Below are 20,024 nucleotides of genomic sequence, written 5' to 3' on the forward strand. Positions count from 1 at the left end.
CCCCTGGGGTACATCACTAATGACTTGCCTCCAACTGTACTCTGTGCTACTGATCACAACCCTCTGGTGCCCAGCTGTTCTGCCAGTTTTCAGTCCACATCACTGTCCACTTACCTAACCCATACATTGTCCACTTGTCTATGATGACATTATGGGAGACAGTGTCTGAAGGCTTAATAAGTTGATGTGAAAGTTGATGCTGCTCTTCCGTCACTCACCAAGCTAGTCACGTCATTGTAGAAGAGTCAAGCCTGACTTCCCCTTTGTAAAACCCTGCTGACTGCTCCCAGTCACCTTCTTGTCTTTCAAGTGTTTGGGAATGCTTTCCAGGAGGATTTCCTCTGTCGGCTTCAATTGCCAGGGACTGAGGTGAGGCTGACTAGCCTGTAGTTTCCTTGATCTTCCTTCTTACTATTCTTGAAGATAGTGACATTTGCTCTCCTCCAGTCGTAAGGAACTTCTGCTTGCTGCTATGACCGTCCAAGAGTGGCCTCGCAATAACGTCATCCCCCTCCCTCAGCACTCATGGGTGCAACCCATGAGGCCATTAGGACTTACGTATGTCCAGTTTGTTTAAGCTCTCCCTAACCTGGTCCTCCCTACCAAGGGTTAAGTATTCCTTGCTCCAGACTTTCCTTCTGGTCTCAGGCACCTGGATTCCTGAAGGGTAGTTTTACTGGTAAAGACGGCTGCAAAGGCGGCATTGAGTACCTTGGTCTTTTCTGTGTCCTGTGTCACCAAGTCCCCTTCCCCATTCAGCAGAAGGCCCACATTTACCCTAGTCTTCCTTTTTCTGTTTATGTACTTGCAGTCCTTTCTTGTTGCGCTTCGCATCCCTGCATGATTGGACAGCAACTCTTTACTCCTGGGTCACCTGACCCCACTTCTGCCTCTTCTGCTCTTCCTTTTAATGCCCAAGTTCAGTTAGGAGCTTCTTGCTCATCCATACAAGCCTCCTGCTGCCCTTGCTTTGTTTCATACTTGTTGGGATGGAGCTTTCTTGAGCTTGGAGGAGGTAATCCTTGAATGTCAGCCAGCTGTCCTGGATCTGTCTTCTCTGCAGGGCTGTATCCCATGGGATTCTTCCAAGCAGATACCTGAAGAGGTTGAAATCTGCTCTCCTGCAATGCAGGTCTGTGGTCCCGGTTTCTACCCTTCTCCCTCCTTTAGGATCCTGAACCCTGCCATCTCATGGTCACTGCAGGCAAGGCTGCTTCTAACTTTCACATCCTCCACCAGTTCTTCCTTTTTTGTAAGTATCAGGTCCAGTACAGTACCTCTCTTTGTTAACTCTTCGATCATGTGTGTCAGGAAGTTGTAATCAGAGCACTTAAGAAATCTCCTAGAATGTTTCATCCTGCTGTTGCCCCTCCAGCAGATACCAGAGTGGTTGAAGTTTGCCATGAGGGCCAGGGCCTGTGCACATGAGGCTTCCTCTTGTTGTTTGGAAAAGGTCTCATGTGTTTCTTTTTCCTGATCAGGAAGTCTTTAGCAGATGTCCACTACAACAGCACCCATGTTGGTCTGCCTGCTAATCTTCACCCACAAGCACTTGACTGACTCCTGACTCATCCCCAGGAAGAGCTCCATGCACTCTAGCTGTTCTCTAACATAAAGGACAACTCCCCCTCCTCACCTTAGAATCATAGAATCATTTAGATTGGAAAAGACCTTTAAGATCATCAAGTCCAGCCGTTAACCTCACACTGTCAAGTCCCACTAAACCATGTCCCTAAGCACCACATCTACACATCTTTTAAATCCCTCCAGGGATGGTGACTCTACCACTTTCCTGGGCAGCCTGTTCCAATACTTGACAACCCTTTCAGTGAAGAAATTTTTCCTAATATCCAATCTAAACCTCCCCTAGCACAACTTGAGGCCATTTCCTCTCGTCCTATCACTTGTCACTTGGGAGAAGAGACCAACACCCACCTTGCTACAACCTACTTTCAGGTAGTTGTAGAGAGCGATGAGGTCTCCCCCAGAGCCTTCCCAGCCTGTCCTTCCTAAAGTGTCTGTGTTCCTCAGTTCCAGTCTTCCAGTCATATGAGCTGTCCCACCACGTCTCCGTGATCCCAATGACATTGTAGCCCCGTGACTGCACGTGCTTTAACTCCTCCTGTGTGTTCCCCATGCAGTGTGCGTTAGTGTGGAGGCATGCCAGAGAGGCACCCAAGTGTGCCAGTTCCCCAGGATAGGCATGAGAGCTTTCCCCACAAGGCTGTTCTGCTGCACCTCCTTCCTTACATGCCTCACAGGGATTCCACTTCATTCAGTTGTGTGGATTGCGCTCGTGTTCCCATCAGCCAGGGCCCTTGCCTTGCCTACCCTATCCGCAACTTCCTTACTTCGTTGAGGAATCACTCTGTCCCTAGTTGTTTCTAGTTTAAAGCTCTCCCTACCTGGTCGGCCAGCATTTCAACAGATACTTTTGCCCCATTTAGTCAGACAGATCCTGTCCCCAGAGTGTTTGTCTCTTACTCTGGTAAAAATAAAAACCAACTGTGTTTTGGACTCATTTAAGCTCAAGGACTCTAAACAGCATTGAGGTGCAACTACAGAATTAAAGAAGTCTTTGTCTTAGTTCTTCACTCCTTTCACCAAATTATTTGGCTGCTGAATACGTGTAAATTCTAATATTCTAATCAAAATTGAATCAAAATCAAATTGTGCTACTAGAAAAGTTGAAGTAATATACCTGTAAGTGATGGTACCTTCAAATTCCCGGAGACTTGTGTTAGGTATTTTACAAGATTTTCGCAATAAGGTTTGAAATCCACTATAGAGTTTGAGCCCTACAAAGAGAATTTTCGACTGTCAGATACAAATCTGAAATTATTTAAAAGAAAAAAGCAAATTCTTGTCAAGTGTTTAATATGGGGTTTTCGAGTTTTTTTGTTATAGTGGTACAGGCCTTTCTTTCGTAAGATCTGTCATTTGAAATACGTGAAGTATTTCCATTGGGCAGTGCTGCTGTAGATAAAATGTAAAGGATTTATTCTGTACAGAGATTATACTCAGCAAGCTTTAAACTGTTTAAACTATGATGGACAGGATTTCTCTCAAGGATTTGACTCTCTGCACTCTTTTTTCTTTGACTCAGCTGTATCTAAATTGTTTCAATCTTACGGTTTCTTATTTTTGTTTGTTGCATTGTTCTTTGTCTTACCTTCTTACTGTATGTGTATTCTCTTTAATATGAAGTAATAAACATTTTCTGGTATCTATAAAATCATAGAATTGCATTGGTTGGAAATGACTGTTAAAATCATCAAGTCCAACCATTAACCTAACTACCAAGTCCACCACTAAACCATGTCCCTAACTACCACATCTACACGTCTTTTAAATCCCTCCAGGGATGGTGACTCCACCACTTCCCTGGGCAGCCTATTCCCATATTTGATAACCCTTTGATGAATAAATTTTTCCTAATATCCAATCTAAACCTCCGCTGGCGCAACTTGAGGCTGTAATATAATAGCAATAATAGTGTATCTGTCATTTTCAATACACAGAAAATAATAAGGTCGTTGAATATTGGGGAAAAAACAGTGGTTTGTGCATAGGAAAGTTGTTCTGTCCTAAAAAATACACAATGGGCTGCTTTGGCAACTCATGTTGACAAAGTATTAGGTAAAATTATTTGTAGTTGGTTGTCTTAGCAAAAATTATCAAGGCCTGCTATGCTTGCAGGAGTCATAAAATAGCTAGAGATGTATTTTTCTACTAGTAAATACAGGGAAATTAATAGTTGACAAGTGGTAGTTATTGTTGACTTCAGAAGCACTAGAAAATAGTGGCAAACAAGATGGAGGGAGCAGCTCTGTCTTCCTGTAATAGGCACGTGCGGTCTTCCACCGTTGTGCTGCAAGAGGAAACAAGCATTCTCCATTAAAGTGACTTTTGTAGTGTGATGCCAGAATTCAGAAATGGCAGAGGGCTATAAACCCAGCTTATGCTTCTTCAAAATCATGCTTCAAAATAGGTGGTGCTGTTCAGCCCAGGGGACCTGTGTGCCATTTCTAGCTGCTCTACGTCATGTAGAGGTTACAGAGTCTGCTGCTGTTGGCATGCTCTGGTTCTTTGCTGATGTGGTTGGTAGTTTATATATTTTCATCCCACAGTCCAGTGTTAAAAGGTAATGCAAAGAAGGGGTATACTTGGTAGTGGTTTTACTGTCTTTATAAACACTAATCCACAGTCTGTCAGATGAATATTAATTAATTTACAGTAATGCTGTATCTATACAAAAATATATTTTAATCATCCATATGTGTTTGTGGATACATATTTTTCTATTTTATATAATTGAATATATAATAAATACATGTTGGGACTTAAGTATATATTAATAGGTTTATAATAAATATCTATTTATATTTATATAGAGAATCAGTTTTCTGTAAATACCTGCCATCTGCTGCCTCTGTTACTGTTAACTCCTTTAAGCCAGTCTGCGTGAAGAGAACAGCTTCTCACTTCAAATTACTTCAGTAGCTGCAGCGGTAAAAACTCTTTGCTGTAAACTTGCAGATTTGACATTTGACTTGCAGATAACTCAAATGGCAGTAATACGTGTGTGTGTTGAGTGCATACCTCATTTAAAGTTAGATAAGCCCTGCTAGTAACTCTTAAAAATTGCCTTATAATTATAAATTAATTTGGGTATTATGTTGACTGCTTTTTGTAGTGGCATATTTTTGAGAGTGCTCTGGGGGAATGGGAAGCCACCTCATTCATAAATGGCATGTAGCAAACAAAATATGGGAGAAGGACAGAGAGTGCTGAGGAGAGCAGAAACTTTTCTTGTCAGGGAATGAAGTGTCTCTGTGTTTGTACCATCATCACCACCCCAAACAATTTGCCCCAAAGCCAGCAGTGTTCTTGGAAGAGTAGTAGTATTCCCTCTGACCCAGTGGGTCAGAGCCCGGTTAATGAACAGTACCGCTTTTCACCTCTAGGTATGTTGAGTACTACTTTCTTCATGGAATTGAAAATTACTGTCACCTAATGACTGGAAAATTCTGTCCTGAGTTATACAGGAGTTTTAGATCTAAATTTTGTCGAACTCATCATTACATTTTATTCAAGATTGAAAGTACTGTGAGAGAGGGATTCAGAATGTAATACATTATACTGTATTCAGCACATAGTATGGCAAGGCCTGATCTTGACTGAGTCCTCACCCTTATATTGAGAACCAAAATTTCTTTAGTCATTGTATCAGCATCAGTAACAATATCATTTCCTACACAATGACAGAGGTGGGGTTTTAAAATTACAGGTCAGATTTAAAAGAATAGTAACATGGTGTCTCGTAAAATATTTTGTCAGTTTTGCTTTGTGGGCATTTTCCATAACTGAACATATAATGTTAAGAAAAATGTTACCCATCATTGTTATTACTTTGTCTAATACTATTGTGTTCTTTGACATACCTTACCGCTTTGGCTAAACTGTATAGATTTCATTTTTGAAGTTTATCCCTAAATTATCACTTTACATGTATTTAATTAGTTACTGGTTTCTGAAATTCTGTTAAACGCTAAATATTTTCTGGGTTTAAGACTAATATACAAACAAAACAGAGTTGTTATGCCAGTGATACTGTATGAGTTTGATCACCAGGTAATTAAAGAAGTTTCAATATATATGCATTAAAGAGAAGTATGTTTCTGCTAAAAGTTAAAGAGAAATTTCCATGAAGCAAGATGAGACAGACTATGCTATCATAGGCTGTACTGCACAAGAGCATTGCAGAGCTGCATAGAAACTGAATTTAATATACTAAGTGTAGTTAAACAAATTAATTGAGAGGGATACAAGAGTGTTGTCTGTTAAGGTAGTAGCCTCTGAGTCTGAAAAATGAGGTTTGGCATCAAAACTAATACTTTGAGAATAATCGTGCTTTGGAGGTAAGGTGATACCTTTTCAACTCCAGACTTCAAGCCTGTTCCATGGACAGGATTATTTATGTCTTTCTGAAAACCTGAAACATTTCAAACGCATTAATAAATAATGTTGGATAGTTCACACACTTCATAACTGCTCGATTACTGTATTTGCTTTATTAAGAAACTGTATTTAAAGGCCTGATTTCTGTGTTGATCTCATGATCCCTGCCAGTGGCAGGCACACCAGTTTAATTTTCATGTAAATTTTCATGTTTCATGTTAATTTTCATGTACATGAAAAATGTAATTTTCGTGTAAATAGAGTCTCCTGAAGGAACTGAAACATGTCTGTACCAGCTTGCCGGATCAGTGAATTTATTTTGATAAAATATGAGGTGGATCAGTATCAGGTTATGCAAATTTTATTTGCATCAAAGTGGTTATTCCTGCACTGTTTGTCCTTAAAATTTAGAAGGATTCTTACAGCACAGATATCCTTCTGTTCACGCAGAAATTATTCATCTCTGCATTCAAAGCTTAATTGAACTGTGCTAGCCATAGTCTCCAGTAAATGCACGGATCACGTGACAGTGCAGGGAAGACAGTTGTTTGCTCCAGTTCTGTTACGTTTCTGATAGCGATGTGAGCACAGCTGGTGGAAAATGGTGTTCTGTGTCACACAGCAAATCCTTTGTCTTGCAGGGCTATAATCCTCAGAGGACATGCTTCACTTTCATCTTGCAGTTTTTCGAAGACACTCAGTCTCAGCTGTTAATTTTTGAGGTTCAGGGTTATGAAATACAAAGTGCTGTTCAGTGGGTTTGTGAGGATGCAGCATTGAGGAATTCACAGTCTAGAAAGCTTTGAATGGCAAAGTGTACTTCATTTCTGTATGTAATTTCATAAACTCTTATATTAACAGAGAGCACCTCAAAGCAAGCATGAGGCAGGTTCCCATGATATAGAGAGGCAGAATGAAGGTCAAGGAGCAGCAGAAATCAGCGTCACAACTAGCAGTACTGGTCAGGTAAATTGATTATTCTGTTTGTTGATAGTATAATTAAATACTTGAAATGTACAGTGCTTATATATTGGTATATACCGTACAGTGTTTATATGCTTGCTTATTTTTAAAAAGAGATGTGTTTTTCTTCTTTCCATCTATATGTGAGAAATTTCTTGTATGTATTGGAAGGAAATGTTTTAATAAGATGAAGTATAAATATTCGATAATGCAGGGAGCATTTTTCTTTTGTTTAAATGATTAATGAGCCTAATGCTATGAAGGAGATAACAAGAACAACTACAGAAAATTTATTTTATTGTAGGTGAAGTGTAATAGATTATGGAAAATTGTTCAAATTTTCACTTCAGAAATTACCACTGAAATACCAGTGATTTTTAAAAAAGAGGAGAGCCAAATGGCAGGTTTATCATTAATACTGCTTTGCATAAAGCTTTGAAACGGTAGTATCAATGAGATAATCTCCTGGAAGTGGGCTGAAGGGTTTTTTAAATACTTCTAAATAATCTTTCATTGCTGTTCCTTTTATTAGTGAAATAGATTAGTGGAATATTTTGAGGGGTATATTAAATTCTTTACTTGTTTTTTAAAACAAAAATTTATGACTTCTCTCTTTGGCTAAAAATACTTTGATTTATTTACCATATGCTAATGATCATTCCCTTCATTGTTTCCAACTGTAGCTGAGGCATTCCCACTAGTAATTTGGGTTCTTAAAACTTCACACTACGAATTTAATAGTTGAATTCATATGCAAAATTTTTTTTCTACTCTAGGGAAATAAAATTATTTAAATACTTCTGAAAGTGTCTTGTACAAGAAGATACATCAGAAAGAATTGTGGTTTGGCCAGTATATTTCGCTTGATTAAACATTAAGCACAGCCCGTAATTTTGCTTTTGAAATATGTTTGATCACCATTTGGAATTAAGTTCTGTCAGCCATATCTGAGCAATTCCTTGAGGCGCTGACTCTGATTCTTATGATAGCTTTATTGTTTGGGAAGAAAATAGTTCAGTGCTGCTTTGGGGCTGAAAGCATAATGTATTTAAATAATTGATGCATTGTGGCTGTATCATCCACCCCCAGTGTATGAATCGGGAGTTTTTCTGGACAACATATTTTACAGGGAAGGAAGGAAGAAGGGACTGTCATGTCTTAGCAGACTTATGCAAGTGGGAGGTTCATTCATACTTCATTTGAGGTCTTACGTTGAGGATTTGTGCAATTTTGAACTTTACCTCATGAAAATGTATAAAACATGCATATTCCTTCCTCCTGGAGGTGGATTGAGCTAAGGCGCTGAATTGTTAAAATAGACATCTGGGGATTGTTTACTTTCCAGTGCAAGTCCAGACAGAGGAGGTTTAATGGATTGGGCGTAACATTTATTTCTGATAAACCAGCTCAATATACTTTGAGCAATCACTATTCAATGGAGTGCAAAAAAAGTTTTAACCAAATCATTTGGTGCTAATTGGTTTTGTTAGTCATATAATCAATGTTAGTTGAAACATTGCCAATTGAATCAAGGATTTTTCAGGATTCAGTTATGTCCTTTTCTGCACCATCTTTCAGCTGTCTTCTCTTTTCCATTATGCTCGCTATCCTGCTGCTGAAGTAAAATTTTTTTCATACTTTTTGTTTTGCAAGTTTTGTAAAGGGATTCAATAAGATTGTCTATTTTGTTAAGAGAATGTGCCACAAAATAGGCAAAATGAACTAATTGACAGAGTAAATCGCAAGCATAGTAAAATGAGTGAAAGACAGTAAAGTATAAAAGGAGAAAACAAGATGAAGGAGACAGAAGATTTTGAAAGAGAAGGTTATACACAAGAAGAGTCCATGTAGCACCTCCTTGTCATTTCCCATTTTTTCAGATGAATGGCTACACACCTTACACTAGTTCTTTCACATCAGTCCCAAGGAGCCAGTAAGAAACATAGTTACGCTTCATTTGGGCATGTGGGCATCCTCAAAGCAGCAAGGCCACATGATGGCTCTGAAGGAAATAGTTGTCTCAATCAAAATCAATACAGTTTGGGGAAATGATAGGAAAATTATGCTATTTCTTTCTACACCTTGGTGAATTTTAATAGGTAGTGCTCCAAACGTACATCTCTTTTACCTTCTTGGATAAAACGATCATGCTGAACTTAATAATGGAGAATTCTGGCATGTACATTATGTTGAACCTGTAATCCTTTGAATGTAGTGTGAGGTCAAGATGATACAAAGGGATTGCTCAATGTAAAAATCTGAGAATTCATTCCCATATTGATAGCACTCCAGATTATTTAAGTGACTAATTGAGAAAATCCAATATAATTTTCATTCTAAGCTTTAAGAGTTTGAACTTTTCCTATAGTCAACAGAGAAAATAAGGGCTTGTTTATGTAGAAAATACATATTGGAATAAATTGTGTGAATTTAAATCATTCTAGTTATACTCTTTTAGCATAATACTTATTCTGGAACATGCATGAAATGTTCTGGGTTCAAACAGGAGAGTGAAATGAGTATAATAATGTGTGTTTAAATATTCCAGTATAACTAGAATTTTTTTCAGTATAGACAAACACTACATGAAGTTATTCGTACCTTTTACTTATAGTCATTTGCAGCTTCAAATTTAAGATGTTGAACTGTATGAACAGCAAATACTCAGAGGAATAGTCTTCTTTCTTATGGTGCACCTGGAAAAAACATAGAAATTATTTCAAAGTGTCTTCCATACAGTTTTCTTCAGTGTGTTATATATTTTTATTGAAAAAAATTGATACTCATTGATCCAGATAGCTTAATTTGCAAAACATTTTCAAGCTAATAATTTAATGAACAGATTTTAGCTTTTGTAGAGGATCAACAAAAGACTGGTGACTACCTCAGTAAAACTGTTCTGATACTAGAAGTGTTCACTAGTTAAATGTATTTTTAAGTTCCCCAAAGTGAACAGGAAGGGAGGGACATAGTAAGGGAAACCTCACAGATCAGAAGCAGAGAAAAAGACAGAAAATAACAACACAGGGGAAAAAAAAAGGGGGGGGCAAAGAGAGTGAGTGGATAAAAGATGGTAAAATAAAAAGGAAAAATACAAAGACACAACAAAAAGGGACAAAGATGCTAATAATTGAGTCTTTCTACTACAGGTGGGACCATGCTATTTACAATAATTTCTAGAAAAATTACAGCAAGTAGTGTCAGCATTATTTTACAGCTTTTTATTAAAAAATGAAATAGATTAATCCACTCATAATTTGCTTTTGATATGGACAAATTCAAGTAGGGTTACTCCTTGTCCAGATGAATATCTCTTTACTTGTCAGGTCTTGCATTCCTGGTTGTGTTCTGAAGAAACACAGACTTACTCCTGTGAACTACATAATCTGACATAAAAGTTGAGGCTGTTCTTTTTTTTCTCTGTAAAAGTTATAATTTGGTTTGTTGCAAAGTCCACTTCTTCTTGATGAAAATAGTAATTATAAAATAATTCCATTGAAAATACAACTCTGTTGGGACTTAATTTCAGGAAAAGTGGTTAATAAAACCGATTTTAACAGTGACCTCTAAGTTACGTCAGGGCAGAGAGGACCTAACTTAACAAAAGTAAGTTGACTGTTTATTACTCTCAATATGATTTCATGATCCAGTGCTGAAACTGAATTAGGCAATAGTTGTTTTTTCACTTAGACTTTGTTTTATACTGAATTGTTACTTAAATTTGTAGGGTTCTGCTGTTCGAATGGACCACGAGACAGCCAGTGTTATGAGCTCTAGTAATAACTATTCTGTTCCTCGCAGACTGACAAGTCATCTGGGTACCAAGGTAACCGAAGATTACAAACCACAGGTCGCTAATGCTACATTTTTACTAATACAATAACCTCATTGTTTCTGCCAATAGTACTAATATTAGCTGAACAATGTGTCCACACATAGTAATTTTATGAAGTTAGAATTTTATAATATTTTTTCAACTTTTAAAATATATGCACAGAAATCCTTTTTTTTACTTGTTGATGATCTGTTAAGAGTTATTACAGTAAGGAAAAAATGATTGCTAGAAATTACTAGAATATCTAAAAAGCTTGTGATGTTGATTTATAATCCGTGATTAAAACTGACCCTTTTAAGAGCAGTTCTTTGAATACCTTTCCAGAGTCCAAATTCATAAAATGGATGCAACTGCTAAGAAATTAAACGGGGGAAAAAAAACCAACCAACCAAACAAACAGAAAAAATTATGTGAGCCCTACACAGTGATAAATGTCTGTTCACAAAAGGCTGTGCTCAAAGTATATATGCAGCATGAAAAGAGGGGAAGTAAAGGGCAAATCTGTTACACAAAATTGAGTTCATGAACCACTGGAGTTTATACTGCCTCTGGAATCAGCAGCAGTATAGATACTATCGGTGTTGTGCTGAGCGCAGTCTTCTGGGTAGCAGGGCCTATTAGCTTGACATGATATTAATTACTTTGGGCCTTAAAACGGCATTTTAATGTTGTCATTTCAGTCCTGCACTGTACGCACGTACCAAATGGAGGAGACAGCAGCTAGTCTGTCTGTCTGCGAGTTTTGTTGCAAATTGTAGAATTCCCAAAAACTGCAAACAACGGGAGAGCCCTGAAGGCAGGGAAAGGGACTGAGTGTGGAAGGATACAGCAAATAAATAGGTTGAACTGAGTGTGCTGTGGGGTAAGAAAAGCTTAATACTAATGCCTGAGAAGAAGGGAAAGTGATTCTAAATAGATAAATGCATTTGCAGATGCAACAAGAGATGCGCCTGTGGGCAGTGTATGTATGCACAGAGAGAGAGACTGACAAATATTATTTTAGTTTTTCATGTATATTTGCCACAACCTGGAGGCCAGATTTTGGTGGCTTCTTCAGCTTTATTCTCTGATAAAAACTTTACCTTCCAAATCCAAATAACACTGGATTAAAGCTGCCACTTGAAATATCTGTCAAGAGGCGTGCATAAAGCAGATTCAATTCACTCTCCTTTAAGAATCCAAGTAGTTTAATACTATATTTGACTTTTCCCAGACCAAGAAGACAGGATCTCCAAACTGGGATGCTAGGTTGTCGTAAAATTGGCTCCAGGACTATTTCCAGTGGATTCTGCATGTGATCATACCATTTCACAGATCCTAAGATTTCTATTGCTTCAGCAATCACTTAGTATTTAAAGAAGTACATGTTAACGGACTTGCTGCTTAGTCTACCCACTGCTGTCCAGTTTTTTATAAGTTGGTATTTGTACTCATCTTCAGGCACATTTGAATTGTCTGTGAAGAAACCAAATAAAATAATTCATTGGTCTGGTAACCAGTGCAAATATCTAGTTATTAGAAAACTTTGTCTAACAGTCCAAAGTCTCGTTTCTTCCTTAAGTGGTGTATTCTAAAGAAACACACATGCTGCTACTTTACAGTTCCCTTTGATAGTTTCTTTATGTTGTGCTTTGATTTTGATTATTCCTCTTTATCATGGCTTTAGGAGTTTGAAGTTTCTAGGTAGTATCTAAAATCATCCTCTACATCCTGTTATTGTACTAAAAGTTCACTAGGAGAATCAAATGCATTTCTTGATCTAAAGCTATTATTCAAGAAAACAGAATGGGAAAGACAAACCAATTAATGCGTTGAACACTATATTACACAACAGCTAAGAGAATCCCTCAAAAATTTCTATTTTTTAATGAGAAATTTGGTTACTCGAAGTTAAATGTGTAATGCTGGGTTTTCATGGCTTGATTTAATTTGACAAATGCTCAGTATTTTATATATATTAAATGAGCATTTGTTTGCTTTACTGGTTTTACCCCTGTAAACTCGAAAAAGTATTAATTTAACTCTTTAGTTTTGCGTGTGCTGTAAATAATCTGTTCCATGTGCAAGTCAGTCATCATAACAAAAAACAATTAGTTAATTTGAAATAGTTTTAAAACAAAACTTTAAAATACATGGTTGTCATCTTTTTTAGCACAACATAAACTAAAAACTCATGTACTCATTCTTATCCTTTGTCTAGAATAATTGTATTTAATAACACATAATAAATAGTTTTTCACTGAAGAGTGTCTTTACATGAAAGTGTGATTCATAGAAAACGTATTTTTTTGAGACAGTTGATTTTAAATAGATTTCTCAAACTGGAACACTTTTATTAGTATGTTTACTTAATCTTTTTGTACAATGGAAATTTAGAAGTCTCTGCCATTGGTCTTGTACATTAATACAGTTACATACAGCTACCACCCACTTCTAGCCATTTAGCCACTAAGTGAAATTTACTAAGATTATGAATGCTGAAGTGGTACTTAATTATTTCTAAATAGCACAATTTTCTGCTCCATTAAGTAAGGTTTGTTTGCTCATGTGTACCATTCAAATTGTGTACCATTCAAATTTCATTTTAATTTAATTTAATGTGTACTTTTTAAATGTAACTGTATTTTTAAAATCATTTGACCTGCAGGTGGAAATGGTGTATTCATTGTTATCAATGCTTGGTACTCATGATAAAGATGACATGTCAAGAACATTGCTAGCAATGTCTAGCTCTCAAGACAGCTGCATAGCCATGCGTCAGTCTGGATGTCTTCCTCTCCTCATCCAGCTTTTACATGGCAACGATAAAGACTCTGTCTTGTTAGGAAACTCTCGTGGTAGTAAAGAGGCCCGTGCCAGAGCCAGCGCAGCCCTGCATAACATCATTCACTCTCAGCCTGATGATAAGCGAGGCAGACGGGAAATCCGCGTGCTCCATCTTTTGGAGCAGATCCGTGCTTACTGTGAAACGTGTTGGGAATGGCAGGAAGCACATGAACAAGGCATGGACCAAGACAAAAACCCAAGTAGGTTCTGCGAGCCATATAAAAATGTTTCAAGGATATATTGAAAACAGTGAATTTACAGAAAGTACAACTTTAAGCTGATTGCCTGTTGAATGTATGTGAGTTTTATCATATATATGTGTGTGGGTATATGTGTGTATATATGTATTTTTTTTAAGTTGAGGTACTGTTAGGAAATATTATCTATTACAGATATGGTACTCTATTTATAAACTTGTTATTTAAATAATAGACCTTGTTGTGCTTCCCAGGTAATAATTCTAGTGTTTTATATTTATAATCTGTAAATTAATATTGAATATTAGTTACTCATTCTGTTTTACATTTTAATGGATAATGAAACATATGTACATAAATAATCCCAAATTGCCTTTCATGCAGATGTATTCAAGAGATAGCATGTTTCATTTAGGACAGGAACAGAGAGCACAAATTAAATAATCTCATTCTATTCAATATAATATGAACTGTTATTTATAACATTGTATGTAAGAAATATTTCAGTATTAAAATACGAAAGCAATGACAATGTAAGTGAATAGCAGTTTTCTCAGGGAACAGTTGGAAGAAAGATTTCACCTTCTGGATTGCTTAGCTGCTTTTCTGAATTGAGGGCAGTTTGTAAATACAGGCTGTAGGTGTCTGGGGCAGACATACTGCAGGAATCAGTGGGCTGTGTCATGGGTGTTGGAGTTTACCACAGGAGCCATCTAGCAGGAGTGGTGCTCTGAACAAGGTGTACCAATACCATTTGTGTGTTAGCCAGAATCTAGCTCACAAAAATATGAACTTAAAAACGTCTCGGTTATGAAACAAAGGGTTTAATTAACCATTCATAAGGACATAATACCCAAAGAAACAGCTTCATGTTAGGTGGCGTATTATTTAATGCCACCACACTATTTAAGCTTATTGATTTGTTTCACTAAGATTATTAATTTCTAAAAGTATTAAGATTTTTTTTTTTTGGTGCTGGGAGTCATATTTCTTTCTTAATACATACATTCAGGATTCTCCCTAATTTTTTTAGCATCAAGTGTATTTCTAGTACACACGTTTGTTAGTAAAATTCCTAACTAATTCTCTGTTTGTGGATTACTGGGAAGATACAAACCCTGAACAAAACTGCAATTGATTTATTTTAAGATTAAATTCGCTTTGGACAACTTATGATCTAGACAAAAATCACCTAGGAAATACTAATTGTTACCTATTTCTGGATCAGTGCCTGCTCCAGTGGATCATCAAATCTGTCCTGCAGTGTGTGTTTTGATGAAACTTTCATTTGATGAAGAACACAGGCATGCGATGAATGAGCTTGGTAAGACCAAATGTATTTCTCTGACTTCCTTTGAGACGCTTGCTGGAAACGCTGACCCTCCTTGTGTACCTCACTGGATATATGCCTTTTTTTACTACTAGTTTAAATAGATCATCAGTTCATTTGTGTCAGATGTTGCCTCTAAGTGATGAATGCAGTTTAAATTAACCAGACTGTTTCCCAGTGGATAAATTATTGTGTCAGTTACTCTTTTTTTCTGGCACGAATTGTGAATTTTGGAAGAGTAGTATTATTATGGGAATATTTGAAATTTTTAGAAATTGGACTTAAAATGGAGACTGCTTTCCAGGGTGGGAGGTTTTTTGTTGATGTTTTGTTTTGGTTTTTTTTTATCCTGAGTTGGTTCCTGTGTAGCAGCTTGAACTTTTTAGTCCGTGCTCAGTAAATTCTGTGCATGCAGTTTTCCTTAATTTGCCACTTTTCATTATCAATGAAAATATTCTATGTATTTTTCTCAGAAAGTAACACTCAGTGATAATAATTAAATCAGTCATTTTCAGATTTATGAAATAGCCTTTTGTGTAACTGGTACAAGTTCATCGGTCAAACATGATTATGGCTGGGTGGAATTAAAAGATGAATGTGCTTCTTACTTCGTAATTCCTCGTGTTCCCATTTCCCCCTGAAATTTCAATGTCATGCTGTCATACCTTTCAGTTGCTACTAAGCATAGGATTCAAGATCCAGAGTCAGTATTTAACAATTATTTACTTTTCTGAGCCTTCTGGTTTTCAGATGTTTGAGATTCATTCTGTACATATAATGCAATTTGGTCCTTGGTATATATGTACCATACTTGTGATATTAAGAGGACTATTCTCCTATTTATTTGTTTGTAAAGGAGGTTTGCAGGCCATTGCCGAACTGTTGCAAGTGGATTGTGAAATGTATGGACTTACAAATGATCACTATAGTGTTACCTTAAGGAGATATGCTGGAATGGCTCTGACAAACTTGACTTTTGGAGATGTGGCAAACAAGGTAAGAGTAGAATTTTAAACATACGGTAATTTCAGTTCATAGCTATGTTTGAATTGTAGTTCTCAAGACAGGTGATGAAAATCTCCAGGATAGGATACTGAGTTTGAGCTCAAGAGAGAAGTTCAAAATACCTCTGTCATTCCATGCTCGTCCTGACAAGAGCACCACAAACTGAATGTTGTCTTGTGCAAGTATAGTATCAACTCTGATATTAAATGAAATAACTTTTAACTTGTCACTGAAAGTAAGGATTTTATCTGTTGGCTTAATTTTTTTATAAGCATTAGATTAATATAGCACACAATGATTATGGACCAATGATTACGGATAGTGACTGATTTTTCTGAGGATGTTGAACTAAAAGTGCTATTTGAGTCAGATTTTGAAAGGTGTCAGTTATTTAACAATACTGTTACTGTCTGATGAAATTTTGCAAATCTCTTCAGGCTGGAGCTTACTTTTAAATACTTGGAGCATATCTGGCTCATAATGGGCACTACTTCAAATTATTATAAGAGAAAATGTTGTTATATTTGTGTCAGTTTTAAATATTCATATTATTTTTCATACTATGTTTATTTGAAAGAAAAAAATATGATCATGAGACTCAACAGACAGTATGTAACAACACATTGCCAGCTCACAGGTGATTTTTATCTGGTGCATAGTAAAGAAAGCTTCTAAGATAGTAAAGCTCTAGATCAAGTCCTAGACCTGTTGCAAAAAATACAAAATTTAGCACAGTTTTACCACTTATGTATTGTCCAGAATAGAAACCGATAGTTAACGCTTAACTTGTTAGTAGCTGTAAACCAAATATTTATTGTTGGCAACAAATTTTACTAACTTTTATTGAACTTCAGATATGATTAGCTTAAAATATCAAACCATTGTACATAAGCAAGCCACTTAACCTGTCATGTAATAATACTCACTTTCTTTTTTTCTTCTGATTCTGAACAGGCTACGCTATGTTCTATGAAGGGCTGCATGAGAGCTCTTGTAGCCCAACTGAAATCTGAAAGTGAAGACTTACAGCAGGTAATATCCTTTTGAGATGAAAGATTTCTTTGGCTTGGACATTTCCATCACTTTGCAACACGTGAATTTCATTGCATTAAAATATTCTATTTCTGCTCTCCTTTCCTAATATTTACCTTCTTCCTACTCAGCTGGCCTCGCTAACAGTTATTTTTATACTTGAATTCTGTCATCTTCATGAAGTTTCTAGTGTGCTGTCCACAGCCAGCCTTCTGTTTTTTTAATTAGGCGCTCTCTTTGAAATACGCTTCATTCATCCCAGCCTGATTTTTTTTAATTGTTTTTCTGTTATCTTGTCTGCCTTGACTTTGCAAAGTTTGTACCTGTACTCGTTTCACAAATTATGAAGTACAGTTTTCTTCTTGTAAAAATGCTTATCTGTGGGTCATACTCTTTTTTTTTTTTTTTTTTAACGAAAGCACATATACCACATGGGCTAAAAAATTCACTTTTATGACCCTGATCTGTTAATGGGAGTCCAGTTTAAACATAAGTTTGAGCGATCTTAGATTCTCTAATTCAGTTTACTAGTGATGGTGCTAATGGACTGGGATTAGCCAGAGGGTTAATAAGTATTGTGGCTCCTCCTACAGTTGCAGCAAGTAAATAGTAGGGGAATAATAGTAGAGGAAGCTGTATTTCAAGAGAGAATCTGCATTTGACTTGACAAGTCATATGTAACTATTCTCGACATCAGCACCTCCCAAAGAAGCTTTCTAAGTACAAGCAAAGTGTTCAGTGTGACACCAGAGTGTCTCTTCTAATGGCTCATGCTGTGTAAAGAAAACAACCTGAAAATAAAGTCTTTAGGAAGTGCTTAGGGTGATCCTGAGAGTTGAGAGTGCAGAACTGTTCTTCGCTGGTATGGAACTTGTTTAAAATTATTAAATATTAAATTATAAACCCTTTTAATTAATATATACTGTAAACAATCTGGAACAGCTTTTGGAAAGGAAAACCCTGCTTTCCTTGCAGTTTGAGTGAATAATCAGATAAGAAAAATTTTAAGTAAAATTGACTTTATGTCTTAAAACACTGTTCCCAAAAACTTTTCTTCACTAGAGGAGGAGCTAGCTAGTTATGATTGAGGAAATAATTAGAATTACAATAGAGGTTATTGGGTAAACTCTCTGATTTGGTATTAGGACAGATATTAACTATATTTAGTATTCTTGAAAAGGAAGTCACGAACACAGGGGCCCTCTGACCCATGGTGTGCCACCAGCCTCTGGCGTGTAGACCCCTATACGCATGCCTGCACACAGAGCAGGAAGTCCCTCACTCAGGAAAAGTTAGAAATGGGATTTTGTAAGAATATGGGACAGACTGTGCTCATCAGGCAAAAGGCATGGCCATACAAGCATATCAGGTAGCCAGCTGTTTAGATGCAACTGTGCCTTTCTGTGCCCTTATCCCTGTGATAAGATTCCCATGCTTGCAGCTCCACGAATCACCTAGATCCATCCTTTTTACTGCCTTTGGAACCTTTGGGTCCTCCCACCCCATAATAAGTCTTCTACAGTCCCAGAGTGCTCTTCCCCTGGATCCCATAAAGTGTCCCACATCCCTAGGCCAGGGACTTCTGGACTGACCTGCCTTAGTCCAGAAGGTGCAGAGAGCTGCTCCCATTAACTTCCCTGAGTGGGTGTTACGCCTGGGTGTTAATTAATCCATAGCATTCCAGAAATCCAGGAAGAAAGTCTGATAACCTGCTAAAGAAGTAGCTATATTGAGATACATTGTTTTTCTTTCACATTTTGCAGGTCATTGCAAGCGTGTTGAGGAACTTGTCCTGGCGAGCAGATGTAAACAGTAAAAAGACTCTAAGAGAAGTTGGAAGTGTGAAAGCTTTGATGGAATGTGCTTTAGAAGTTAAGAAGGTATCCTGTATAAATGATTGAGATGAATTTTGGAAAGATTACGTTTATTTTAAACAAAACACAAATATTGTTGCCCTTTTTGATAAAAGCAGTTGGTCAAATATTTGGGGTGATTTAGGTAACTTGCTTTGAAGAAGAGAGTTGCTTTGAGTTAACATAGCAGCAGACCACAATGTAGCAAGGACATCCCAAAACTACTAGTATTTCTCTGATTTTATTTATGGGGGTTGACAGCTTTTGCTCTTCAGTTTCATGAGCTGTGCTGTTGAAATAGCCTTTTTTTATAGTATTACAATTTAATAAAACCTCTTGAGTTAGTGAATAGATAACTACTACTTCTGTAATTTCCAAGATATATTCTGTATCCAGACAGGATTATATTCCATCCCAGAGTCTCCTGCCAGCTAGTCTTCAAGCCATTTTTACCATTATGGCAGCTATAAATATTGCGGCACATATTTCTGAAAACTTTGGGGCATGCAGTATCAAATCCATAGCTGAAGGAAGGAGAGAAGCGAACAAAAGTATTTACGTGTGCAGTGCTGCCTTCATCTAGTTTACCAGCCTAGGAAGCAGAAATTGGAACATACATAACTCCTTGAAGCTAACTTGCATATTTCTGAGAGCATTTATGATCGATAGTTGAGAACATCTCTAATTCTGTCATTTTATTTTCCTAGGAATCCACCTTAAAAAGTGTTCTGAGTGCCTTATGGAATTTGTCAGCACACTGTACTGAGAACAAAGCAGATATATGTGCTGTTGATGGTGCTCTTGCGTTTCTAGTTGGCACACTGACATACCGGAGCCAAACAAACACTTTAGCCATCATAGAAAGTGGAGGAGGAATATTAAGAAATGTTTCTAGCTTAATTGCTACTAATGAGGACCATAGGTGGGTATACTTTTTCTGAAAATCTTTAGCAATTTCACATGTATATTTACTAGACAGTTTCTGTGGCTGAGTCTTAATATGAATGCATGTATTAAGTATA

General features: G+C 36.9%; 1 protein-coding gene across 3 annotated transcripts in view; it reads left to right on the top strand.

Annotated features, from left to right (window-relative positions):
- The window catches only part of APC (APC regulator of WNT signaling pathway), a 102,041-nt gene that overhangs the window by 68,958 nt on the left and 13,059 nt on the right, over nucleotides 1-20,024 (top strand). For all 3 annotated transcript variants that reach the window (XM_068424105.1, XM_068424106.1, XM_068424107.1), the window contains 8 exons: nucleotides 6,823-6,927; nucleotides 10,652-10,750; nucleotides 13,407-13,785; nucleotides 15,011-15,106; nucleotides 15,969-16,108; nucleotides 17,072-17,149; nucleotides 18,913-19,029; nucleotides 19,710-19,924. In XM_068424105.1, the coding sequence (XP_068280206.1) occupies nucleotides 6,823-6,927; nucleotides 10,652-10,750; nucleotides 13,407-13,785; nucleotides 15,011-15,106; nucleotides 15,969-16,108; nucleotides 17,072-17,149; nucleotides 18,913-19,029; nucleotides 19,710-19,924 (1,229 nt within the window). The remainder of the gene's footprint in view (nucleotides 1-6,822; nucleotides 6,928-10,651; nucleotides 10,751-13,406; nucleotides 13,786-15,010; nucleotides 15,107-15,968; nucleotides 16,109-17,071; nucleotides 17,150-18,912; nucleotides 19,030-19,709; nucleotides 19,925-20,024) is intronic.

Source organism: Nyctibius grandis, chromosome Z (assembly GCF_013368605.1).
Source record: "Nyctibius grandis isolate bNycGra1 chromosome Z, bNycGra1.pri, whole genome shotgun sequence".
NCBI lineage: Eukaryota > Metazoa > Chordata > Aves > Nyctibiiformes > Nyctibiidae > Nyctibius > Nyctibius grandis.